The sequence below is a fragment of the Anser cygnoides genome, chromosome 18 (assembly GCF_040182565.1).
Source record: "Anser cygnoides isolate HZ-2024a breed goose chromosome 18, Taihu_goose_T2T_genome, whole genome shotgun sequence".
In the NCBI taxonomy this organism is placed as follows: domain Eukaryota; kingdom Metazoa; phylum Chordata; class Aves; order Anseriformes; family Anatidae; genus Anser; species Anser cygnoides.
Genome location: NC_089890.1, coordinates 5,139,166 through 5,166,616, shown reverse-complemented (window position 1 = coordinate 5,166,616; position 27,451 = coordinate 5,139,166). Strand labels below are relative to the sequence as shown.

The 27,451-nt window shown below is 51.2% G+C and overlaps 1 protein-coding gene across 9 annotated transcripts in view; it reads right to left on the bottom strand.

Moving 5' to 3' along the window:
- CAMKK1 (calcium/calmodulin dependent protein kinase kinase 1) overlaps positions 1-27,451 on the bottom strand; it is a 98,826-nt gene that overhangs the window by 16,006 nt on the left and 55,369 nt on the right. For all 9 annotated transcript variants that reach the window (XM_066979493.1, XM_066979494.1, XM_066979495.1 and 6 more), the window contains 8 exons: positions 25,464-25,515; positions 24,757-24,890; positions 24,147-24,183; positions 21,763-21,784; positions 19,874-19,962; positions 6,119-6,318; positions 5,347-5,400; positions 3,710-3,783 (listed from right to left, as the gene is read on the bottom strand). In XM_066979493.1, coding sequence (XP_066835594.1) covers positions 3,710-3,783; positions 5,347-5,400; positions 6,119-6,318; positions 19,874-19,962; positions 21,763-21,784; positions 24,147-24,183; positions 24,757-24,890; positions 25,464-25,515 — 662 coding nt within the window. The remainder of the gene's footprint in view (positions 1-3,709; positions 3,784-5,346; positions 5,401-6,118; positions 6,319-19,873; positions 19,963-21,762; positions 21,785-24,146; positions 24,184-24,756; positions 24,891-25,463; positions 25,516-27,451) is intronic.

The following is a 27,451-nucleotide window of genomic DNA, read 5'->3' as shown; positions in this document are numbered from 1 at the left end:
AGTTAACAAGAGAAGTGAAAATGCTCAAGGTGTGCATAGCCCTTCCTGCGGTTACTTGTCAGACAATCTTCTCTGATCAGAAGGTATTTTCTCTGCAAACTGGCCCAAGAAAGGAAGGTCTAGGTGGCTTGGTGCCTTCTCAGGCATCATGGTCACTGCTAAGGGCTTCAGGTCTCCTGTTCTGCCTGCTAACATGGCTGCAGGCTCTCAAAAGGCAGGGCAAGGGATCAGGCAAATGGATTTAAAGACATTTTTAAAGACAGCACATTACTGGGGAATTTCAGAGGACAGATTCTGTGAAAACAAAGCGTTGTGGAAGGCAGAACTGGAGGTGGGTTCTGTGATACCAGGAAGGCACAACCTGATCTGCAGAACCTGCACCATGAGCTACTACGTGCTGGGACTGGAATGTCAAACGGGGACCTTTCTTCCCAGCTAAGCGTGCAGGTTGTTGGTTAACTTGCTTCCATGAACACTGACGGCAGCCAGTTTGGTAACTCAGTATTTCCTACCTTATAGCTCAGCCTTGGGATATCAAAATAGGGAATGAACAGATGTGACTAAAAGAGAGAAATGCGTCTGAGTTTTTAGGACCACTTCTAAGACTAAATGACAGACTGCCTGAACCCAGAAGCCGCCCCTATTCTCAAAAAGCCCTTGGTCCTACTGTCTCTCCTGCAGTCTTTCTTATCCAAAGACTTCGCTGACTTCTGTTGCTAGTGATGCAGGCGACGTCTTTAAACACACGCGGTCTGTATGACCAAAGTGCTACTGACATAAAATGCCAGCATGTGACAGAAGTGCATTAGGCTGTTGAAGGTCTGTATCACAAATGACTTGCAGGGAGAAGGGATCTGGCAGCACGAAATGCCATTCCCCAGCAGGGCTGGATTTCAGTGCTACCATCAGATTCAAAACACTGATGAGAACCAGGTGCTGTGCCCACCTCCTCCGTGCCTTCCTCAAGAAGAAGAAAGAATAAACTACCATAAACATAAATGAAGGCCAAATCACAGTAAGGGATATTTTAGTTTGATGGAAACAGAGCTGCTGTTCAATAATTTATGAATACTTTATGTGCACTTGGGCTACGGCATCCTTAACAAACAACCCCAAGGGAACACTGCTCGTTCAGTGGGAAAGGGCAGAGGGTGGGTACAACATAGCCCAGACAAGGAGAATGGCAGGAGGAGTCCTGAGAGACTTCCCATGTCCTCGGCTGCACCTCAAGTGACAATTTAGGTGGGAATGGGAAAAGCTGTGCTGCTTGAGATGAGATCCAGGCACAGAGGAGCAGCCACGGAGGGCGGCAGTGCCTGTAGCAGGTCGGAATAAACAGGCTCCGCACGGAGACAGCAGCGCGACGGCGTTTGTTAAACACTTAACAGCAGACCTGTGCCAAAACAGCAACAGCTTAACAGCAACGTAAGGTTGTATTTTAAGATTATATAATCACCTAACGAGTTTGGTTACCAGACTGATTTCTACGCAGCAGGACTGATGCCACAAGGAAAAGCCCCGTGAACAAGATCACCGAGTCCCAGGTGGGTTATAGGTAGGTAACGGGCTGCCTTACCCTGCTTCTGTTTTCCCTTCTCTCCGTTTTGCCAGGGTGCACGTTGTACCCAACAGAAGAGCCTGTGTTATCTGGAATTTGTCAGAATTTGTCCTGTAACAGCTCTCAGGAAGATGCCAGGCACCACAGAGCTCAGCACCTAGCTGGGAGGGCTGCCAACCCCATACATCATTTCGCAGGGTGCCCACAGGCACCAAGGGCAGAGAACATTGTCCTGAACTTCAGCACCTCACCAGCAGGAACGAGGCACAGCTTCTGGCTCTCTCAATACATGCCTGGACAGAAACTTCTCCAGCTTGCTTTTAGCGGTGCCAGGATCGTCAGGGTGTGAGCTGTAGCTAACCCCATTCACCCTGTGTCATGCCGAGGACTGACAGAAGTGAATGAGAACTCCGGAGCAATAAATATTTATCCCCGTGTCTCTAAGGGAAGGGAAGGGAAGGGACGACAACACGGGTACAGTCAGCTTCATCTCTGTCCTGTGGGTTGTCAGGAAACAGGCAATGAATTTCCACGGGCTGTCTGCACAAAGGAACGTGGCTTTTGTAGCCATGGTGAAATAAATCGCAACCAAAATATTCCTAACCGTAACGAGGTGCTAATTCCATGGGAGGTCAGGCTGGATTCAGTCCAGTGAATTCCAGCCCTACGCGCCTCCGCGTTGTTGCCTTATCTAACAAATAGATGCGGCTCAGACAGGCGACAACACCCAGCAGCTCTGCTATCCAACAGCCTAATGGGGGTGGAGTTTGTTTTTAGATGGAGAGCAGGTCGCTGAGAAATCCAAATAAATCACACGGCCGAATTATCGCTGGAGAAAAAGTCTGAATGAAGAAAGCGTTCTTAGCACAACCCCGTTAGTCCATTAAATGTTAATAGCTTGCTGCACAGACAGACGGGCAGTCACTTGTAAGCTGGCTGCTAACCCGAACGCACGACAGCTCAGAGGACGGGCACTCCGCCAGCACCCCAGCAAGCAGAGAGAGGGCTGCCAGAGAAACACACTTTTTTTTTTGTTGTTGCTAGTGTTGTTAAGACAAAGTGCAGCCCCGGCTGCAGACCAACAGGTGGGAACGCAGCGACGTGGCACGACTTGCCTTCGTGCTCTCGGTGCCTGGAGCCCGGTTTCCTGCAAAACCTCACCAACAGCACCGGGCTGCCAGAATTGCTCCGTACCAATGACTGGGGCTCGTGTTTGCCATCAGACAAGTGGCCAGGCTTTGAGGCCACGGGTTCTTAGGGGCAGAGGGGCACTGCCCAGTCTTCAGCTCCATCAGCCTGAGTGGAGACGGCTCCCCTGAGCTACCTGCAGTGCCTGTGCCTTAGTGCAGAAGTATTTAACACAGACCTGGGCTGTGAGTCATCCAGCCAGAGCAGATGTCTAAAATAGGACAGCCTACATGGCCATTTCCCTCTGCACACTCAGAAGGGAGCCTGGGATTGCTGAGGCAGGGGCCCAGCCCCTCACTGTAGGTGTCTAAAAATTCAGTATCTTGCAAATCATTCACGTAACAGCTAGTGGCTATTTGCACATTATCTGTGGCTGTCTGCAGACATCCCTCCCTCCCTCTCTAATACCAGATGTGCCTTTCGTTAGAGTTTTAATTCCTTCATGCTTGTTTTAAATTAAGTAATTTTACCTCCAATTTTTTATTAGAATGAACTCTTAGGTCAAGAAGGTCAAATGTTCTTTGCCTGACTGCTGTGCTGACTTGGGAAGGAATACAGGAAATCCAGCTTTGGCTACTTCATCTGATAGTGAACAGCAGAAGCAAATGAACCACCAACAGAGTGCCCAGTGATGGAGGAAATGCCGAGGAGTGGCCAATGCATTCAGAGGAAGGTGTGGTGTCTGAGCGGCACGGACTGAGCACACACCACGTGTAGTCGCCTCCTGCCACGCTCATCTGACAAGACCCCAAATGCTCACACCTTGCTGCCTCGGTGCCTGTAATGCTGTAAGGCTTTGACAGCAGTGGTGGCACAGAACTCATGTGAAGGACCCAGGAGAACACAAAGAACCTCACCTGCCTTCGTCCGCCCCTCTGTGGTGACCCACCGGTCACCCGCTTTTATGCTGCACAGCGAGAAGGCTGAAGTTTATTTTACAGCACCTGAGGAAAGTTTACTTACTCTTCTGGAAACTCCACAGGCTTGTTCTTGATCCTGTTATGAAGACCTAGAATATATTCATCTATAAAAGGGCACTGCAAAACAAACAAAAGATTTTCCTGTTGTCACAGATCTTGGCACCACATCGGTGTTTGTCGTTCATGCAGCAGAAGTGCACTCTCTGTGTGCGCTACCTGGACTTGACACAGAGATGGAAATAAGTAAAACCTCTCCTCGCACAAATCAATTTTTTCATTAAAAAAAAAATGCAGAAGAACAGCAGAGGGACCTAACAGATCCAGAACCCAACTGTGACACTGACACCCCCTCCATCCAGCCTACCATGCAACAACGAACTGCTCGTTTTCTCTGCTCCACTTTTTCTACCCATAAAATGGAAATACTGATACTGTGTGGCCTGCATGACAAACATCATTTGGAGCTAGGTATTATTATTAGAACAACTGTTTTCCATTGTAAATTCAGATATATGGGTTCAGAGCATAGGTCTCATCATCATGTTTTTGTTTGTGTCCAACGTTTTAAAAGGAAACAAACATCTAGAGCTACCTTCTGGCTCTTACTATCCGTCAAAGCAGGCAGTACTGATGGGCAGTTACCTGAATACTGTGGGGTCTGCAGGGACAGCATATTCACAGGCCCTATGAACATCTACATCAAACTGAAGGAGAAAGAGCAGTATTTTTTTTAGGATGCTGACACACTTTCCCATCCTGCCTGGCCAGAGTAAATTATGAAATATAAAATAGGTATGAAATGTACAATATTTACTGGACAGGATCACGTGGAACAGAAATGGATCCTTGGGCTTGGTTTTACATTCCCTTTTTCCTTCCTCCAATGCTCTGCACATAGTTAAGTAATATAATCACAGATTATATCAGAATATAAAAACAACGTTAAGACACTTTCACCTCAGGATTTGGCCCAAATAAGACATTACAGACACAGCTTGGAGAACATTTTCCACCCTGGCTTAGTTCAGCAGTACCACACCAGCATGGAGATAGTTCTACCTCTGCTGCATTCTCCAGGCACTTCTTACCCCTGAGCTGAATGCTTTCTGCCTGTGTGGTGTGATCTGCTGTGGTCCTTGCTTGGACAGGAGGTTCAGTAACCTACCTGCATATGGACACCACACACACCTGCCTTGCTGCTCGTCCTGGGAGCGAGCGGGTGGGATTGGGAGCTTCTGACCACCGGAGAGGGGAAGGCCATGACAACATGCAATTTGGCAAAGCCAAACCAGGCTCCATCTGGCCCAACACAGCTCTGGCAGACAAAGCTTCCTGTAATGTGGTTTGCTGAAGTGCTCTGCAGTGGCTTGGGATTAAATTTATGCCTCCCTCCATGCCTTATCTGGCTTCTTTCTGGACACAGGCAATGCAGACGGTCCTCCACAAACCACCGTTTGTGCTACCAGTGCTGCTCAGGGCTTGTAGCACTAACTACTGCTCTGAGCTAAGGGGGCAGCTCTAGAAGCCCTTTCTCACAGACAGTGTGATTTGGGAAAACTGGAGCTTGCGGAAAGTAGGGCTTTGCTTCTAATATTTGCCTTTATTTGGAAAGGAATGAGTCAGAAGACAGACGGGCAGGCACTGCCAGGCAGGGCCAGGAGCATCTGAAAGCCAGCTTACCTTCCCGTAAACAAAGCAGTACAGGGTAATCCCCATGGCCCATACATCAAGTGCCTGAAAGAGAGCAAGGGCAGGCAGTAAATTAGATGCAACCCAGAGATGATCTAAACGGGCTGGATTTTCCCACTGACTCACAGAAGATTATTTGTACGTGTTTAGCTTTTTCTATGTTTAATCTTATTGCACAGAGTCTCTCAGAAATTGGGGAGACTGGAAACAGGAGATATGACACTTCAAGGCTGAACCTCAATGAGGAGCTGAACATCAAGTCTTCTTCCAGGCAAAAAAAACACTAACAAAACAAAACAAACCAACAAACAAAAAAAACCACACAAACAAAGCAAAAAGCCCAACATCAAACCACTGGCCCCTATTCCCACATCTGCATCACAGCATTCACCAGCGCTCCTCACTTTCAGGGTACCAAGACATGGTCTTGGTGCCCAGCAACCCCCTGTGAATCTTGACTGTTTTGGTAAGGAACGGGGAGTTTTGGCCTTTCCTCTTTGGGCAGGGAATGGGTCCTGCTGGACTTGAACCTGCCTCCTGTCTCGACAAGGGCCTGCAAAGTCCATCTACCTGCTGCACTGAACAACTGACTTGAGTTTTGCCTAAACTGAGCACAGAATTAGAGCTTTGATTAACTTAATAACAACCCCAATCTGAACCACAGTCCCTGGGTGGACAGCACACGAAGGATACAGGTGCAGTGTTGCCCTCTGTGCCATGGCTGAGGGGTCCCAAGAAGTGCTGGCTGCGAGCAGAGACCTACCTTTCCACTGAAACTTTTGCCAGTGTCTGAAATGGCCTCTGGTGCCATGAAGGCTGGTGTCCCTGCTGTGCTGGAGAGCTGGGCATCGTTCCCTTCAAACTGATTACTGACTCCAAAATCCGCGATTTTGACGTGCCCGTCATCTCCTAAGAGCAAGTTGGAAGGCTTGATGTCCCGGTGAACGATCTTCTGGTAGTGCACTAAAAAAGAGACAGCAATATGGTCTGCAACAGCAGCCGACATACCCACAGGAAACCTTTCCAGGAGGGTGCAAATAGAAGTGCAGGCCCACACATCCCTGAAAGGTGCTGCTATGTAGGCATATATAACGTAGCACAAATGCCATTTCCTATAGCCATTCCTTTCTAGCACCTCGCTGGGATGTATACCAGAGCATGACGCTCAGAGAAATACATCTGTCACCAGCAATCGTACAAAAAAACCACACATGAGCCCAGAAACAAACCAAGCAGTGGCACAGAGCAGAGCAGTTAGAGAAGCAAATTGTTCAAACCTTGCAGATTTGTGTGGCTTCATTGGAGCAGATGATGGGCCAGGCAGCCTGCAGTATTAAAGACTGATGGGCTCCAGACAGAGAGGTTAATTTTCACTTCACTTAATTCAAAACTGCGGTGCCGTAAAGCTAAGCAAAAGGAGCAGAGCCACAGGCAGAATGAAACAGGCCCGGAGGAGATATTTAGGCAAAATATGACAACTGGCAGCCAAGCACCAAGGCTAGACAACTCAGAAATCAAGGGGTGCTTTCGGGTCGAAAGATACCTCTGAGCACAGAGCAATCCTCATCTGCTTGGTGCCAGCACGCCAGAAATGGCAGGTTCTCTCTAGCCACGCTTTGTAGTGGGGCAAGGACATAAACTTCAATATTTTTTAAAAATTTTTTTTTTGCATCATCCCAAATCTCCACTACTGCACTCTGGACACATTCACATCCAGACCCATGGCCAAACCTCTACCACGGAGCCCTTCCTAAGCAAAGGCTGTTCCTATGTGTGCCTCTCGCTCTATAGGGCTGCCTAAAAGACTCCAGCTCTGTCCCAGCTCCAGGAGGTCAACTGTGTGCACCAGCGGAACTGCTTGTACCTCCAAAATGAAATAAACCCTTGCAAAGAGCTTGGAGGCCGAGACACACTGAAAAAGAAAAAAAAAAAATCCCTCTCATTACAAGCTATCTGGGAAGCAATACTGCAGCTGCAATAAAGCCACGTCTGGGCTGCCAGGGGAAGACGCAGCAGGGAGTTGTAGGGAAGTGGCTGATTTCTTACGAACATAGAGAGCAAATTTAAACCAAAAAATCTTACAGAACATGAAATGGCCCCAAAAGCCCTGTGCAGAAAACACAGGAGACTTTACAGAACAGGAAAAGAAATGCTCGAGTCTTTACCACCTTTCCCAGGAGAACAGGACCCTGCAGCCTCCCTTCTCCCCCAGCCTCAATTCCCATTTTCACGTTTCCTTTGTCAAGTCCAGCAGGTTTGGTTTCACACCTCCCCATAAGCGTTTTTTGTATCTTGTAGGAACCATGCAATTGGGTGGGGGGAAATGCTGGCCTAACCCTTCTGTGGCTTACAAAGCTGGCCAGCACACTGCCACAAAGGCAGCCTGCCCTCCAGAGCACTCCAGCTTGTGTTTTAGGAGCGTGAATTGACTTCCCCTAACTGTTCTGCTCTTCCCAAGGCAGCTTCCAGCAGCCACGTCTGGGGAGGGGAAGGCACGCTTACAGACCTTCTGCAAGGACCTCTTCCGAGTTTGAAGCACTGCTGATAGGTGCCATCCCTGGCACACGACAGAGCCTCAAAGACATGCAGAGATCTGGGCTCACCTTCATATAACTCATCCGGGCAGCACGCCGAGGCTGGAAGGGCAAGATTTCAAACGTGCTACATTAAGCAGCGTGCCACGGCTGGAGGACTCGCCAGCAGCACACACACCCGCAGGTTCAGTGGGCTGCTCCATCCCCTAAGAGCTGATCTCGAGCCGCAGCAGAAAAAAGCTCGCTGGAGAGCCTCAGCTAACAGCATTGGTGGCTACAGCCTCTTCCAGATGTGCAGCCGCTATGTGTCTGTGCTGTGACGTGAGCCAGTTAGCGTTGTAACAGCCTGGCTAGACAGTCAGGATAAACACCGAACACCCTGTAACAGCAGCAATTACGAGGAGACATCTGCTGTGCAGCACGGCTGGTGGCAGGCTGACATTTCGTTATGGTAATAGAGGGAAAGCAAGAAAAAGAGAAAACAGGGAGGGGGGGAAGCGACGATTCCCTTCAGGAAATGGTGAGCTGTCTTTCATGGAGGCGTCTGGGTGAAGGCTGCTAAGGGACATGCCTGGTACCACAGAGCTGAGCTTCCCAACACCTCTAAATGACCACAAAAACGTACGGACCATACAAGCTCATCCCTGGAGCTAAGTCTGAAAATGCAAGGAGTTACGCTAGGGAAGCAGGTACTCTGAAATTTTTATTATTTTCCTCCCCCCGTACTATTTATCTCATGAAATGCATTCCCTGCCTTTGTGCAGCCCAATGAAAGCAGAAGGTGTGGGCTGTCTGGCAGGTGCTCTGTGCTTGTTCAGTGCCCACCTCGGTCTGGGCACTGCAGCAACACGGACGTTGAACGAAGAGCTAGGAAGCCCAACCTCTGCAAAAACCAAAGCAGGCGAACACGAGGGGCAATGAACATTTGTGCCTTCCAGAGCAGAACCTCCATGTGCTTGTCGTGAGCTTTAGGGACAGGGACGGTCTGACCTGGACTGCTTAGAGGAGGAAAGCAGCGCAAGTGCCTCTAGCAGGGAAGCCCAGGCTGTGCTTACAGAAGTCAGCCTGACACGTCCCAGGGCTCTGCAATGCAGCGTCAGTAACCCCGGCACACGATTTAAAGAGCAGCAAACTGCGATGGGAAGGCGATGGGCGCAGAGGGGAAGTGGTGGCCGGGTTAGGAACGGCGATGCAGGGAGCAGGGCCCAACCCAACCCACAGCACACTGCTTCGCCGTGCAGTGTGAGTGACAGCAATGCAGGTCTCGTGCCAGCTGGCCTGAAAAACTTGAGCTACCCACACATCCTCTCTGCTGTCTGGCTGCCTTGTGCAGGGTAAGAGCCATGAAGGAAATTGTGCACCAAGAACCAGCAGCTGTAAATGAATGAGGCTCCATCACACCTACAAACATGAAGAGCATCAGCTCACATCTGCCAGGAAATAATTTGGTATGGAGCTGTAACCTGATGAAGGCAACTTAAAATCCCTTTTCTGCTCTGAAGCACAATTCTCGAAGTCCCCGGCAGTTTACAGCAGGGCTGGCTGAAGGCAGAGCAGCCACACCACGGGACGTCCCTGCGGGGACACAGGCACTGCTGCTCCACAACGTGAGAGGAGCCTGGGGTTGTCTGGCCAGAAAGGTCCTTATTAAACCGGTGCGATCCCTGTTTCCAGTACAGCATGCAGAGGAAACGGTGGCGTTATCCCTGCAGAACTGCAGAGGGAGAGCTACGCACCTCAGAAATAAAACCCAAGCGCTAACAGTGCCCTCCGGACTGCCAGTAATGGCACAGAAGGGACAACGCTGCGAGGAGCACACTGCTCGCTGAGCCACCTTCGGGCAGCTGAAAGCCACAGTCAGACAAAACAGAGTGAAAAGCAACCCCCAGCACAAGTAAACCCTCTCATTTCACCAGCCTGAGGTGTCTGGGAACAACTTTCCCCCCTTGCAGACATAAGAGCAGCAGGGCTGAAAGGCAGCCTCAGTAAAACTGCTGTTTAGTGTCACTGGAGCGCAGGACCGCAGACCCCAGGAGCACACCACTTGTCTCGGTCCTTGGCATCAAGGACATGTTTTGACATAGCCGCAAACAAGCAGAGGCTGGGCTGCATTGGGCACAGTGCGGAAGAAAAAGCAATTTCAACATCTAAATAAAACCCCCAAATGTGCTTTAAAGGAACATAGCTTTGATTATCAGCTTTGTTGATAACTGTACTGCTGCACCTACACTTGTTCCATGAGAGTTTGGGGATTTTTTTTTAAATTCATTTATTATTATTTTTTTAAATCAACCCAGGACCTCTCCTTGTTTCCTTCCTTGGGAACTGGGAATCCCTCAGCTGATCCTATTCCTCCAAGAGGGAACTGCCAGCTACTCTGTGTTCTGCCCCAAGACGCCTGCTCCAGCAGCGCACTGGTTTCTTTGCTTGCAGTGTTACAGGAACGATCCCAAAGCAGGCGGAAGGCAGCTCTGGCGCGACTGCGCTCCGAGCCGTGGGTGCTGGCTGCATGTGGCCAGTGTAAGGACCATCCCGTTGCTGCTCCCCACCACGCCACATACCATGCACAAGGGGGACACCAACAGCCAAAATACACCAGTTCCCACGTGCAGGTCCTCGTCTGCATCCTTCCCGAAGCTGAAATCGATGCAGAACTGGTGAAAGCAGAGAGCTTCACTGAAGTCACGTCGACAAACTGAAGAAACCGTCCCCGTCGTTGCTGTTGTCTGGATTTGATTTTGCTCTTAAAAGCAGATGTCAGCAGCTCGCTGTACCAACTTCCCCAAGCTCCAGGATGCCCTGCACTTGCTGTGCTGACAGACCCAATTCAAAAAATAAATCAATACCGCTTCCTAATGAAAATGAAACAATGTAAGATATTACAGAGCCCTCAGGCCAGAGGCTGATTCTGGAGCACTCTGTTAAATTTGGTTTCATTAGACCCATCCTTCACTTCCGTGGAAAGGTTAACAGTATTTCAGGCCTATCTGCATCTGGATAGCAATCCCATGGGTTTGTAGAGCATCTCCTAGGCAAAGATCCCCAAGTGCATTAGAAATACCTGTCTGCTAAGCCTCACAGAGCAGGCACGACAGGGGAGGGAGCACGCACTGCACTTCCACCACAGCTTGTGTTAGCAAGCCTGGCCACACAAGCCCAAAGCTGGACTTGGCCAAACCCTAGAGCCCCAGGGAGCTCAAAGGTACCAGAAATCACACCTAAAAGTCTAGCCTGGAAAGCAGAAGCAGTAAAAAAGCACCCGGGGCTTCCTGAAAAGGTGCCTGTGACCTGCGGCTGGTCCTTGCAGGAGACCTTGTCCCAGGATGGATTCTCTGCAAGCCTCCCCAGCTGCACCTGCATTACTCAAAGCCTTCCAACAGTTTCAGCCAGCCTGCACCCACTTCTCCCTAAATTTCATCAGCCCCACAAACACAGTATCTCACCTTGGTCCTATACCACAAGAAAAAATTCCTTCAAGAGGCTGCTGCAGCTGCCTGGTTGTACTCTGCCATCAGATGGCTCCAAGCCTGCAAGAGCTCTGGGCGCTGAACCTCCGGGGAGTGAATCTGTACTTCCAGGCTACAAAACGTGCCCTGTTAGGGCACGGTTTGGTACGTGCTGAGCATCACCTCCATGAAAAGCCAGCAGGTGATGTGGGAACGGTGTTAAAGGAAAGCAGAGGCTTATGTGTCTCTGAACTGGGTGAGCATCCCTGCAGAACTAAACCTGCACTCGTCAGGGCTGGTAACAACAAAACGAAAATCCCGCAGAAGCCCATCACTGCGAGTGCCATCACCGCTGTTAACAGGCACACTGCCCCCGGGAGGCTCCCACCACCCAGCTGCACCCCGGCCTCTCCAGAAGGCACTGGGCAGGGCCGAGGTCCTGCGGCCTCCCGGCCATAACCCACAGCGCGTGGGCCGGAGGTACTGCAGTACCTGGACCAAAAGGCAGCAGGAGGGCAAACCTTCGGCGGCTGTGGTACAGCAGGTGGGGCAGGGGAAGGGGGCGGATTTTGGAGAGGATTTCTGCTGCTGGGCCAGCTGGCTCCGATCTGCGTGCACAGCACGTGGCCCTGCCTGGGCTCTCTGCAGGCCTCCTGCCACTCTGCCACCCTGCTCCATCACCGCTCATTAGCGAATGAGCAAATCTTTCTGCTGAGCAAATCGTCTCTTTCTGCTCACTCCCTTTGCTGCCTTTGGTGGGACAAGCCAGCTTTTTTTTTTTTTTGCAACACACACAAAATGCTCCTCGTTTCCAGATACCGCAGGCTATTCAGAGACTAAACAGGCTGGCCTTTTATTTCAGAAGCAAATACCTGGGCCCTGCCTGCCTATAAACAGCCAGGGAAGACCAGGAGGAAGCAGAGACAGCAGCTCTGTGAAAAGAGAAATAAGAGATTGTCCCCTGGCCCTTTTAAAAAAGGTGCCTTTCACTGCATTTCCTTCTGGAAACCTCAGGGCTCCAGCACATTCATACTCAGTTGCTAAAAGCCCATTTACAAATTATATATATATAAAACTTTGCAATGCAGTGACACATCCTGCAATTTACTGAGGCTGATGCTGAATTATACTTGATTAAAAACAGAATCCCGTTCCCATCCAAGGGCAAAAGCAACCCATATGGTGCTACTGCAGAATCTGCTTAGTATTATGCTCACATCACTCCTGTAGCAAAGAAATGATTTAACACCCTCCCAAGGAAACTGCTGCACCACCATCCAGAGTCTAAACCAGAGGCTGCTCTTTGAGGCAAGCCTCTCTGCTTGTCTGCAGTGTTCCGCACTGAGCCAGGGGAACGGATGCAGTGGGCTGTTTCCTTCCCCCGCTCAGCTCATTTCAGGGGTCTTGTCCAGGGGCTAAGGTGAGGATCCTGGCTCTGATTTTCTCTATTCACCACTTTGCCACTGTCCTCTTGCTGCATCCGTCCATCCTCTGTCACTTGAATGTGTTGCTGGCCAAGGCCTTTCAGTAGAGCCTGCTGGAAGGATGAGTCCCACTGCCTTACTGGTTTGAGGGAGGGATGCCCAGCCTTCCCAGCTGGGACAGCGTGTTACGGAGTCACTCAGGCTGCCTTCTACACCTCTCCTCTAACCACATGAGCACGCCATGGTCACAGAGGACACATGCAGCTTCCTGCTGTGGCTACACACGTGCCAGTGTTCAAGGGACCACTGGGAACGTCACAAGCAGGGTACGTGCAGTGAGTCACGCCAAAACACCCCGCAGAGCCTGTACCCTGGGCTGCTGCTAACCCCAAGCACAACTGTTTATGTAACTGCATCAAATAACAAATTGCCCAACCTTCACAAAAGGTTCTAGCACATCTCTGATCTTCTCCACCAGCTAATTACTCTTACACACAGTCCCCATCAAGCATGTATCAACAACACTTATATTAAAAGGTTGTTGTTTGTTTGTCCCCTGTCCATGACAAAACACAAACCAGTCCCCCTCCTGGTGGTGTCACTCACAACACCCAGCACCCTGCAGCCGGAGCTGCAGTCAGAAGCTCCCCCTCGACACGCTGCATACGAAGGGGGGACCAACCTGTGGAGGCACCATGCAGGAACGGGGAGGGAGCAGGTCCCCAGCTCACACACGGAAGGAGGCACAGCTGGGTTAAGCAGCTCGCTGGAAGTCACAGGAGAGCACAACATGTTGGAACCCACCTGAGCTCCATCACGGATTTGTGATGGAACAAATCTCTGCTGAGCCTTGCCAACACAAGGCCTGAGGAGCTCACCCCTGCCAAGAGCCAAACAGACCAAATCCACCTACACCACTGCTGCCTGATAGCCCCTACCTCTGGCTCATGTTGCAGTCGATATCCTTCACAAGAGACAAGCCTGTGCTGGCTTGGCTGTTGATTTATTTGCTTAACTTTCCTTTTAAGATAACGGAAATTATACTCACAGATTGATGATTGAGTAGATTAAAGTCTTATCTCAGGACAGGTGGCTTTGATTAGCGTGTCAGGCGTCTCGTTACTGCTCCAGGCCTAGCACACTGGGACTGGAGCTTCCCAGGCATTTGTATGGGTGTGCAGCAGAGAACTGATCCCGGAAAGGTAACTTCCCGATGCCTCTAGCTGTGCATGCAACCCTCCCTTGAACCCAGTAGCTCATACAGGTGAGACAAGCATTCCTCTGCACACAGGACCAGAACTGCTACCCTTAGCTTCCCCAGGCACAGTCGCAGTAGGGAAATTGTGCTTTTTCTACAGAACGTGGGAGAAAATATTTTTTTCTTCCCTTCAGCCACGCTGACAGCAATTGCTTCAGCTTCTCATGAGCCAGACAAAGTAATGAGCTTGCAGCTAAATAGCAGAAGGGATGGCCTCTGTACTTCATCTTGACTATGCGAGTCAGCAGGGTTTTCCCCTGGGTCAAGCTTGCGTGCTTGCTCTGTGCTAAGTGGCTGCTCCTGGCTATTGTCAGGGCTGGGCTCAGACAGACCTTTTGTTTGCTTATTCTTATGCCTTACTAAACAAAAGGCTCTTACTAAATAAAACTACTCCTGTCCCAGTCCTGAACCCAAACTGGGATACCCCTGGCATACCCCTCATCACTTCTCCTGGGAGAGGCTTCTCCCCCGTGCCTCTCCTGCAGCTCAGCGTCCATCTCCCACCGCTGGAGAAGAGTTTCGGGTGTCTGCTCCTCGTGTTGAACCAACTGTCTGCTCACAACAAGAAAAACACTTCTTGCCAACAGACAGCAGCCTAACAATGGCAGAAAACCCTCCCATTACATGCTTCACCTGGTACTGCCTTCCATTGGTCACCTGCCAGAGCACAGCGGCGTCACGCCAAACACGCCGGCACTTCAGCAAACGCATTTACCGTGCAGTTATTAAATACCAGTCACCCTGAGTTAGTCCAGAAGGAAACTTCACTGCCTTCAAGAAGTCCAACCTGTATTTGGATATCACCACCACCAAGATATCAGGAGCAAAAGAGTAAGCAGAGCACAGCAGAACACCTTTGTCCAGAAAACTGTAGGCTTTAATGGGGGGAGGGAGATATGAACTCCTACAGTTAGTATTTTCAGCCACGTTTACTGTAGAAAACATCTCTGAAATACTGCAGTGCCGTCATTAATAAGGCCTGGGGGGCTCAGGATCGCTAGCTTTTCCTAATGGATGCTCAAGGGATGGAAGGTCACTTGGTTTTGCAACAATGGTACAGATAAAGACTCTGCAGCCCCAAAAAGACACCCCTGATGTAAGATGTGATGGAGGTCCATAAAACCGGGGGGGCATGGGCAGGGTGAGATTGTTTCTGTTCACTCCCGACATCAGCTGAAACCTGCAGGACCAGACTCAGACCCAGAAAGGGACTGCTTCCCACATGTAAACAGGTAGCAGATGCTGGAGATTTACACAAGCTTAAAAAGGGACTGAACTCATTAGTGGAAAAAAACATCAGAGGCTATTAGATAAAAAGACGATCTCTGGCCGAGGAAATGCCTGAGCCACGGGTGCCGAAGCCCAGCCGTACGCCTGCCTGGCTGAGCGCGGGTCTGGCTGCAAGGCACCTCGGCTGACCCTGTACAGCTGCCCGGCCCTGCAGAGAGCATCCCACTCACCGTGAAGCTTTTGGGATTGACTCCTGCCGTGGCTGCTGACTCCTCCAGTGACTCCTCACCTCCCAGCACATCCATTCCTGCTGAGTGTCATTGGGAAAGCGATATTTGCCTTTCCAGGAGGGAGACTGAAGCTTAAATAACCCCAGATAAGCATTACGAGAGGCAATTTACAAGAGGGAAGGGAGGTAACTGCACGTATCCACAATTCAGAGCCACTTAGGCACATGCTTTACTTAATGACACGGATAATCCAGCAAAACTTTTCTACCCAAAACACTTAAGTACGTTCTTAAATTACCACTTCAGGGGCACTTACAACACCCTGCCTCCACACTTCGTGCGGATGCATTCAACACCATTGGTACTGGAAAGTCTTGCAAGCAGGAGGAGAAGCACTTTCTTCTCTGGGCCTGTTTCACTAGGATGTGAATTAAGTGTGCACGTGCCTAAATGACTCCTGAAGCAGCCTGCACAGAGCACAGGTTTAAGACACACACACAAACACAACAGGTGAACTGGTAATGTTACCACACTTCAGCTTAAAAACTTTTCCCAGCAGTTAAGGGACCAGAGGAAGGGATACTCTGACGCGGGCACACCGCCCCTCCTCTCAGACCTTGTCTCTTGCCTCTCTTTCTTGATCATTCGATGAGGCTGAGACCGTGTTTATAACCAGAGTGCACTTCCTAGCATCAAACTTACTAAAAATAGAAACCCAGAGAAAAGCAGCTGATAAAGCAAGGTGGCACTGTGCCACCCAGGCTGAGGGGCTTTCCCAAGAAGCATGACGCTGCTCGGGGCATCCCTCCCTGCCTATTAGCCTACGGCAGCCTTTCCACCTGCTCTCATCACGCTGACCAGTCTCCCTCCAAACGCTTCTCCCCAGGGCTGCTGAACGCACAGGCGAGCATCATGAGAAGCCCGCTCCCCACAGACACGCGGTGACTGTGTGCCACCCCCTGTAGTTTTGAAGTCCAGAGCACATTTCCCACCTGCGTGGCCTCTGCAGCCACTTCCCTGCACCGCACACGGCCTGGATTAACGCAGGCTCCGACAGGAAGCCACTTTGCAGCTTCTAATTTAATAAAACCCAGCCAGCAAGGATGCGTTTGCTGCTGTGACGACTGCGAGCTTCTAGCAGCTGCATGGTTATCGACTCTCCCAAATTACCTAACAATTATGTATGCTTACATTAAAATTACCTTGCAATCTCTAGATTGCCTGGCAACACTTCTCCTTCAGCGTGCACAAACGGTGCACTTTCCCCCTGTAATTACATAATAATTGCCATGCATTTACCCAGCAGTTCTGACACAACACCATTTTTAACTTTCATTTGCTAATAAAATAAGTGCTTACTCAATAGCCCAAAATGAAGCATCCCATTGTTCCTGTTGCTGTGACTGCTTGGGCATCCTATAATTTATTGCCCAGATCCATCCTCTCTGCCGAAGGAAACACAAACTTTTTTTGGCTTGTCTTCTGAACTAAACTTTCTTCCGGTGCCTGCTGCAGGCACCAGCAGCATCCAGCACAGCAGAGCCTGGATCTCCCTGCTGAGGCGCACAGGTTCTGCTACAGTGTGAATACTGATGAGAATAAAAAAGCTGCAGTCTTTGCCCTTCAAACTCTACTGCAAAGCAGTCCTGAGCTTCCCATTCCCATTCACATATACATTTCCGCTGACTTCCTGGGGTGACCTGACTGCTTATGGCAGCTTTCAGCACATGGAAGCTTCTGGACAGTCACAGAAGAGCAGCGACTGCATTCCCACCCCCCGGCTGGTCCCCTCCCGGTGAGATCAGACAAACAAAATGAGGTGGTGTTGCATCTTGGTGTGGGAATGGACCAGCGTACTGCAAACCACCCTCCTCTGCTTTGGCAAGGTCCATCATGCTCATCTTGTTCTCTGCAGGCGTTTGAAACCTGCTGAACACTTTAATGAAAGCCTTGGGAAAGCGAGGGGCTCACTCCGACTCTGGGGAACTGCTGAGCTTGCAGGGGCCACCTGAGATTTGGCAGAACGAAGGCAGACATGGCCCAAGGCACTCCAGCAGCACAAACTGTTCCTTTTATGTTCGACGCAGCTGCATGCTGGCTCTTTGAAAGCACATTTGAAATAATTCCCTCCTATTTGTGAGAGAAACAAGTATTTACTGAGGTTGAGCCAGCTAAAAAACCTCTCGCCTTGAACCACACTGGGATGCAGCACAGCTCTCCGTCTCGCAAGCGGCTGACCTTTCACGCTTCGCATGCTGCTCCTTGACTGGGGATGACAACTGCTTGATTAAATGGCCTTGTCCCTCCCTGCTAGCTGCCCTGACTTCAGATTTGCCTCCAAAATCATGCACCCGCACTGTCAAAGTAAGCCAGATTTTTCAGTCGCCATGTCTGAGAGATGCCAAGCTAACCTAGAGCAGCCTCAGGGAACTGGGCACAGCACAATTACCCCTGCTGTCAGGTCAGCGCAGCAATAACCCGTGCATGGTGTAGTAAAGCTGCTGGAGCAGAGCTGAGGATGCAGCCCCCTAAAGCAGGGGCCCACCCACCCCAACACCCTGTCTCCTGCCAGGGTCAGTAGCTGGGGGAAAAGCATTATGAAGACAGATGCAAAGCGTACGGTACCCGCGTTCCCAGTGGCAAACTGCCTGCATTCTCCTGTGTAACAGCCCTCGATTCTCCTTTCTTCTACGGAGTTGTCTCATCTTTTCTGAGCCCATTCCGTTCTGGCACTTGCCATCTCATCTAGCAATAAATGTCATGGTTTAATTACCCGCTGTATGAAGGAGTAATTCCTTCTGTTTTCAACTTCCTACCTAATTATTTTGTTTGCTACCCCTCGGTTCTTCCGTCAGAGAAGATTCATTCCGTGTTCACCTCTTCCCTGACACACAGGATTTTATATGCCTCTGCCGTACGTATCCTGTGATAATTATCAAAACTGAGGATCAAAATCTCACCCCTCTGTATGGGATCATCCCGATCACCCCTTCTGTGCTATTCTCAGCTCTAGAGAGCAGTTTGCGAGACAGGCTGAGCACAACTGTACACAGCATTCAAGATATTCCCTGCTCGTATCTAAGAGCTCTTACGATCCAAACAACTGCATAATGATATTTTCTGTTTTCTTCTTTATTTCATTCCCAATAATTCCGCAAACCCTGTAAGCTCTGTTGACTGTCACTAAGTAATGGGCTGGCATTTTCAAGAGAACTCTCCAGAATGAAGACCGAGTGAGAACAGCTCATTTAGAGCCCGTCACGACGTACATATTTTTAGTGCTGTTTCTCTCCCTCATACATTACCCTGCATTCAGCAACATGGATTTTTATCTGCCATTTTACCATACCAGCACTCACTATCACGGCATCTTCCTGCCAGTTAGCTCTAATAATGACTATCCTTAACGATGAAGTATCGTCACCAGCCTCCCGTATTGCACTCCATCCTATTTCTGGTCATTAGGAACATATTGAACAACCCAGGCCACGTTACAGATTCAGATTTAACTGCATTGGTGACCTTTCTCCGCTGTGCACCTACTTTCCTGATCGTCTGTCTAGTCATTAATCCATAAGAGGTCAGCCAGCCAAGAGGACTTAGTTTCTTCTGACCGGATCTGTTAACAGAAGCTCATAAAGCTGCTTGGTAATTCAAGTGTATTGTAGTGACAGGATCACCTCATCTACATTTGTGCTGACTCCTCTGGGAAACTAACAGATCTGTGAGGCAAGAATTCCCTCTGAAAAAGCTGTATTGGCTCTTCCTGCTCACATTCAGCCATCCAACCACAGCCAATTCTTTAGTCCACCGATGTTCAGAGAAACCGGTCAATGGTGAGATCACTGAACACTGTGGAAAGTCACCTACGCCCTGTGGCCCACAACCCCCTGGGTGGTACGGATGTGTCCTGCACCCGTAACTGCCCAGCTCTGCTGCACGTGCTACTTGCAGAGGCCTATCTTATAGAAAAGAAAGCTCCCGGCAACTTAATGGGCGTCCTCCCACTGCAGGCACAGGTCACAAGAGAAGCCCAGACACAAACCCCACAATTTATTGATTTGTTCCAGCTGAAGCTACTGACTCAGTCCAGGTCACTACAAATGCCTCTTTCCTAGCACTGCTATTGCTTTCAAAGACTCTCTCCAAGAAGAGATAAAAAGAGGAAAAAAGCAAGCCACTGTTTTCCTAATGTCCCTTCCAAGGAGTGCCTGCTCCCGGCATCAGCGATACAGCCTGATAAACCCGAGCTGAGCAGGGCCACCAGCTGTCACGTACAATTAGAGGGGACGTTGCTGGCTCGTTTGACAGCCCACTGGTGCTGAGAGGTTTCTCTCCAGGCAAGCAGGCTGACCCACACGCTCTGTGAAGCGCTGTCAGTGGTGGTGGTACTCACAGTACTCGATGCCCAGGACGATGTCTCGGAAGTAGAGCCGGGCCTGGTCCTCGCTGAACGGCTGCTCGCTTGGTACCTCCATGACAGGCCTGTTGGAAAGAGGGAGGGAACTCAGTGCTTTGTAAATGGCAATGGATACGGGTTCTCACGTCACTCTGCATCACTGCGGCCCCACCGCTGAGGGACGGGCTCCCAGCAGGTCCAGGATCAAGGTCCAGGAGAGGTGCCTCCACTTCAGGCCCTTAGGGAGCTCCGAGGGTTCCTGGGACTCGGAGGGGCCATTGGGATTTTCCCCCACACTGCGCTACCGAGGGGACCTGCTTCCACCAGCACTGAGTGCTTCGGCCTCCTTCTCTAGGGGCTGAGGTTCGTAGTGACCCCTAATCCCTGCCGACAGCACCAGGAGCTAGATGCACTGGGAATGTCACAGCTACAGCTCCTTTAGAGCAGTGCAGTGACCCAGAGCAGAGGTGTAGCCATCCGTTCTGGATGCTGTGACACGCGGACTAGCGAGCTGGGCTAGGGGTGAGCGGTGGCTTCGCACAGCCCCGCATCAGCGTGAGCCACGAGGTCCTCACTACCGCCAGGATTAACTGCTGGTTAACAGCTTCTCCCCTTCCCTTGGGGCGTGCCCACTGCTCAGAGGTGCACATCCTCTCCTCTAGAAGCCCCTCTTCTGCCTGACCCACAGAAAGCTGAGGGCAAAGAGGCTGTACAAGCCGGTCAGCATCTTCTGCTCCCCAGCAGACGAACAGCAGGAGCTAAGGGCTTCACTGCACTGCGGGGTTAATTCTGCTCAGCAGCTTTACCCCGGACCTCGCATTTGGACACATGCCCACTGAGCAGGCTAGATTTAAGCGAGCGCTCCTGAGACACCGCCCTTGCACATCAAACCCTGGCCAAGAACAACCCATCACCAAAACCAGGCTCCGGGGCTCTTCCCCTCGGCAAGCAGCAGAAAAACCTGCAGGCAGCATTCCTCTCTTCCCCCCTGCTGCCGTTTGGTAGAGGACCATCTCCAATTTGCAGTTCTCTAACCACTGCCTCCCCTCCCTCCTCATGCACATTTTTCTGCCGGTAATGTGAGCGGCAGGACTGGCAGAGCCGCTAATGGGGTCTAATTGCCTTCTGCTAGGGGTGGGCAGGCTGCGCTCGGCCAGGCAGCACCTTCCCTGGTCCCGGCCTCGGCTGATCACAGGAGGTTTTTTCTCCCCCTCTCCTCCAGGAGAGTCATCAGCTTGGTCACCAGGGAGACTGGGAGCCTCTCACCAGCAACCTGCTGGAGCTGGCAGCGTGCGGGAGCCTTGTTCACAGGGCTGGAGAGAGAAATAAGCCCTTGGAGAATCTCCCCCACCCTACGCTCAGCGATCCCAACCTTGCTGTGACTGCAGAGCTGCAGACCCAGCCCAGGTGCAGCAGAAAGCGGTGAGGAGACTCCCACTGCCGTGTCCCTGCTCCTGCTATGGAAATGTGCTACCAAAATAGCCTCCCGTGACAGAGTCATGCTGGGGGCAAAGTAAGGCAGCAGGCGGCAAGTGAATGTTGTTGGAACTTCCTAGCCCTTCCTAGTCAGAGGAAGATTGGGCTGCTATCCCAGTACAGTATGCCATAAAAAAGCTTTTCTCCCAGGCATCTAATAGGGATGTGGCACCACGTTTATGTTCTGGAGCAAAGCCTGACACCAGGGCATTTCCTCCGAGCCCATTACAACCCGCCGCATCCCCCCAGGCTGGAATGGTGCGAAGGCAACTGCAGCTGGGTCGTCTCCTCTCACCTGCCTGCTGGCAGCGGTTTGCCCCACTGTGCAGATCGAAATCTCCATTTCACCCAGGAAGCTAACAGCGAACACCAAAAATTTCAACACAAGGGATCCCAGGAGGACTACTTACCCTTTCCTTAGGAGGTCAAACACTGCAAGGAAGGAAATCAAACCATGAATGAATCACAGAAGAGAGAACTAGGCTTATTCATTTTTTAGCACCTATAAAAACACATCCATTCCCAAACCTGCTAAATCAATTTATCTCCCGCACCTTTCTTTCTTCCCACATGACAAGGACACCAGGGGATGCAAAATGAAAATATTCATCTCTTCAAAGACAAATATCCCCACCTCCTGCCAGCTCCACGCAGGGAGACGGCGGGTGCTAATTTACCAACCACACTTCTGCTGTTCCCGGTGTCAGCCCTTGCTGGTTTGAGTCCTGCCTCGTTCAGTACCTCCGGGAAGGGTGTTTGGTGTGATATTTCTGCTAAATTGCTGATACCAAACGAGATGCTGTAAGAACACATTGCTCCATTTCAGCTGTGTCAATCAGCAGCACAGCTACACCGCTATCAGAGAGGTAAATGCTCCCTGGCAGGTACAATTGCAGAGGATTTATTGGCATGAGTTGAGGCTTGTAGGGCATGTGAGTTTGTGTGTCTGAGCAGGGGGGGTTAAATGGGGACTTGCCCCAGCCCTGGGTGTTTTTCTGGTCCTTTGGCAGCAATTACTGGGGTTTTAGCAAGTACTGCTTGGTAGCAATGCTAGGATATGAAGCAACTTGCAGAAAAACAATGAAGATGTTTGAGGTCTCCTAGCCCCAGCCTGGGCCCCTTTGCTCCCTCGGAAGGGGAGCGTTCCTCTGCAGCCCCTGACATCTCAGCTACCGAAAAGCTGGGGTACAAAACCACAAGGGAGCATGACAGCAGCAGTGCTGGGAACAACACTTTGGGAGCCAGCTGGAGGCCGTCCTCTGCCCCCTTCTACAAACTAAAGCAGACACTTAATGTCACTCAGCTCCTGCCCTGCAAGAGCCAAAAACACCCAGCACCACACTAGGGCTGCATCCATATCCGAAAAAGCACAGCCCGCTCCCATTAAAGGTCCTGGCGCCAGGCGTGTAGGGTGTAGCCAGAAGTGGTGTCAGGAAAACTCTCTGCCATTACCTGGTGGGAGAGCTCTTTCCTCACAAATTACTAAGGGATTTGCTGCACCTCTGAAGAGCTCCTGGCAGAACGCCCTCCCCGAAGCACGCAGTGGCCCTGCTTAGAGCCGTGGCGGTGGGCAGCAGCACCACATTACTCAGCCATCTCATATCAGCACAGGTTGCTCTGGTTTCTCTCAGCACCCTCCATCCCCTGCCTCTTCCCACTGAGCACGCAGCAGGAGAGTACTCGCAGCGCTTACGGCTAGCAGTAATTAGCAGTGAGCAAACCCCGCTTTCTCTGGTTGTTCTCTGGAGTGCCAACGGGACCACGAGACTTCCCACTTGTCCTGCTGCTATTGCTGCCGTTTCTGGGACCGTTATCTTGCTCCACAGGGAGAGTTTGGGTTTTTTTTTTTTGTTTTTTTTGCTTTTCTGCAGATTTTTGAACTGCCTCATGCATTTATTTTCATTCAGTGGAGTCGCCCTCCTCATGACACACGTGCCTGCCTTGGCTGGCACCTTTGGGATGCTGCCGGAATGCCCACGGGGCTCCAACAACAGGGAACACTGGCCTTTCAAAGGCAAACGGCTTCATTTGCCAGGCAGAGACGCCTTGCACAGGCAGCTTAAAAAGCATCCCATAATCATTTCATGAGAAGCAGCCTTTAAGCCTGTCATCAGGGAACGCTACTGGTGAGCAGAGATTTAACAGGGGCAAATGTCATCATCTCAGCAGCTCTGGCACTCTAGTCCCTCCCAGGCCTGTCCCTTGGGGTTTTGCCCAAATCGGGGCACCTCCAAGGTTTTAGAGAGAGGAAGACAAAATGGACGGCAGTTTCCCACCCTCAGCATAAATGCACAGTCAGCTGTGACCTTCCATCGGGACAGCCAAGGTAAGGATTAGGCTAAGAAGGTCTCAAGGCTCATCAGGGAGGTGAGCGTGTCTGCAGGGGTCACAGGGAACATCCTGAGACAGCTTGCTTGAGTCACTACCAATATCCGCAGCGTACAGAAGTTTAGAGAGATGAACCCCAGACTGAGAGGACAAGAAGCCCTCCTGCACCTTTCCCTTCTCTCCTGGCTCTGGCATACACAGAGAGGAGGGCAGAGCCGCTGTCACAGTGTCATTATGTCAAGGGGATGCGTGCAGCTCTGCTCAGACACGAGGCTGCCTTACCCTCAATGCAAGGGGGCCTGCCAGTTCAGCTGCCTTTACAGGTGTTTAACTTTTCAAAAGAAATAACTCTGCTCACGTTGGTACAAGTTTCCTCCTGGTACTGACCCCGAGTCCCAGCACGAGTTACTTGCACCGCTAGGTCTAAAGCCCAGACAGTTCTGCTAACGCGTAACGACTCACGTACCCATGTACAAGTTGTCCTCTGCAGGATCATCAAGGACCTGCAATTGATAACAGAGAGATAAGGGGAGAGGGAGTAAAAAAACAGCACAGAAGGAGTCGTTTTTAATCAAACAACATTTTACTGCTCCCTGTATACTGTGCTGAGCTGCAGAGCATGAAGAAAGACTTGTGCTGATATTTACAGATTCCTGGGAGGGGAGGAGGGTGTTGGAGGACACAGATTTACCTGTCACCAGAAAAAAAAAAAAAAAGGGTTTCCACCTACATTTGTAGAAACTGCTTATCCTGGTCTGACTTCAGCCATTATCAAAAATGGCAACGAAGCCTGGCACGTGTGCACCTTCCCAGGCTTGTCTACGCCCCAGTTTACCGGTCAGAGCTTGCTGCTGTTCCTACCAGCGTACCCAGCTGCCTTCACTCGGCACAGCACCAAAGCCCAGGACAAGCATGTTGGTTTGTCGTACACAACCTCTATGATCTTACTCAAAACCACCAACCTAACTATTTTTTTAAAACAATTCTGGCTGCAGTAGGAGCAGTTGAAGATGTCCTCTTGCCACAACACAAACCAGATCTGTTTCAGTGTGGCTTAGGCTGCAGAAGTAGCTCACCTCTATCAGCTTAACGATGTTGACGTGGTCCAGCTTCTTCAATATGGCTATTTCCTGATAGACTCTGTCCAGCGGTGCCATTGGCTTTGGCTGCTCTCCAGTGGATGCTTTAGACCCTCTAGGAGGAGGCCGACCTGCAGATGTGATAACACAGTGAGCGAGGACTCGCTTTGAGAAGAACTGCACTTGGCATGCAGGAGAGAGCAGCGGCTGGCCCCTCTGCAGGATACCCCCAGCTGCTCGGGGAGATCTCATCACCTTAATATCACCCCAAAGCATTACAGTCCCCACCCCGAACAGGGATGGCCAAGCCACATTTAGAGCAGCTCCTGCTGGCTGCCCAGCCTGGTCTGTCTGCCAGATCCCCTGGCCCAGCACTGGGGCTGGGTGCTAAGGGGGTAGAAGAGCCCCTGGGAAGTGGGGCTGCCCTACCCAACTCCCAGCACTTCGTTAGGCTTCAGAGACGGCGAACGGGGAAGAGCCAGCATTTCAAAGGCTCCGAAAATCAAAGCCAGGAACCTAATTACCGAGTGCTTTGAATTTATCCTTGTCTGGCCTTTCACTACCCCCTGTACTTTAAGCAGCCCCCAGCTACTTGGGGAGCTTTCGGACGAGGCCAGGTCCCGCAGCCCCGGCAGGCAGCTCTTTAAGGCAGAGGTTTGCCTGGCTGAGGACAGCAGGCAGACCTCCAAGTGTGAGATACCCACGTGGAAATCCATACTGCTTCAGGAGCTTCTTTTTGGAGAGGACTTTCATAGCCTGAAGGAAGAGGAAAAAGCAGTGTTAAGACCACCCAAGAGCCCAAACGCTCGGTGCTGTGAGGCTGGGGCACGCTGGGCATCGGAGGCTGGCTCGGGTCTGCCCTCAGCATAGGGCAGAAGGCTCCTGGTTAGAGACGGCCACCACAGGCACACGCTGCCACAGGCCTTCCTAAAGGCACTGCTATTTGCTTCATTTATTTTTTTCCTGCGGAAAAAATAACTGGTTTTGATTTATTTTAAGTGATTTATTTTAAATTGGACATCATAGGAAAAGGAGTCCAATTTCTGCACGCAGGGCCACAGCGTAAGGGAAGAGCTGGGCTCCCTTAGCAGACCTTTAAATAACTTGCTTTTTGGATGATGCTATGGCCACGCTGCAGGTCAGAGCAGCTTCCAGGCCACTCCACCTGATGTTTTGCTTCGCCAGAAGGTCTATGAAGCAAAAGAGCTGGAGCATCACAGCCACACCACTAACATCCCTTCAGCCTACACCACACACCCGGGGTAGGTGAGGACAGCCCTTTCCCCAGCTCTGCACTGCCTGGGGATGCCTCGTGCATGCTCACGGACAATTTTTTTTGCCCCTCAAGGCGTTTCTCACACCCCCAGAGCAATGCACAGGACGGGCAGCGTGACCCACCGCCGTGCCCCAGGCCGTTAGCGAGACACCGCACGGGTCCCTGCAGCGTCAGTGTCCGTTTTTTCTGCCATCCACTTGGGATTAACAGCACGACAAAAGGCAGCCTGAGTTTAACGAACAGTCTCTGTGCCTCCACCTCTCTGTGCATTAACCACCTTTCCGAGGGCCGCTCTGACAGCCCCGCGGGGCCCAGGAGAGCAGTACGTCAGGAGAAACCAGCTCCTGCTGCGGCTTGCTTAGGAAAACAGGCTGCTGCCAGGGGCTGGGACGGCCGCTAGCTCCGTCCCCTAGGAGGGGTAGTTACTTTTGTTAATTAAGCATCCAAATCTGTCATTCCCAGCAGGATGAGCCCTGTGAGATACAATTAGCTAAGGACTCCCAGAGGACACAGTCAAATGCAAAGGAATTGTGCATGAATGCCACGGGGGCAGGCTCCGCACACTGCCTATGTTTAATGCACGCGCCAGGGGCAGCTCACCGAGTCGTTTTGGAGAGCTCCTTGGAGCTGCTCTTGCTGGCAGCAGCGCTGCCACGTGCCCCACGTCCCACGCTCCCACCCGTGCTCCCACGGTTCACAGCTCGTGATACTCAGTCATTATTTTCGGCGCTGATCCAGCAAAACCCTCTGGGTTTGCACCCGTGTAACAGAAAGCGGCTTGGTGTGGTTCTCGGTCCTGTCTGACAGCTCCTGAGCCAGCTGCTGGGAACGATGGCGTCGAGAGACAGGCTCAGGAGGACTTAGCTCTCAGTTAGCATGAGGCTGTGTCCAACACAGGCAGCCAAGTGATTCAGTCTGCTGAAAGGGGATCCAGGATGCGCGCAACCTCCTCTGGGGACGGCCAGGCCCAGAGGACTTCCCACACTCCCTAACTTTCTCTCCCCACAAGGGAAGTCTGCAGGGTGCTGCACACCTTTTTCTCTCTCGGCCAGCTCCAGCCCAGGAGGAGAAGGCTCCCCTTGCCCACCTCAGTCTTCTCTGCCTTCTGGCAATGGACTTTAGAGAAGCAAGAAATAGAAGACGCAGTTTGCTGCAGGAAAGACCCAGCTGCACCATTGCGTGGGGAATCCAGCCCCAGGAGCTGAGCCAACACCCGGCTACGGCTGCATCAGCCCAGCCCTGCCTAGGGCAGGCTCGGGGAAGGTCAGAAGGAAGCATAAGGGACAGAGGGGGCCACCAGTGACGACACAAATTGCTCTTGTGGACAGAAACGGAGGGCACAAGAGCTCCTGCTGCCAGCCAGGCTCCTCGCAGGATGCTACGAGGGGTGATGGGGAGACGAGTGGGGGTCACTGT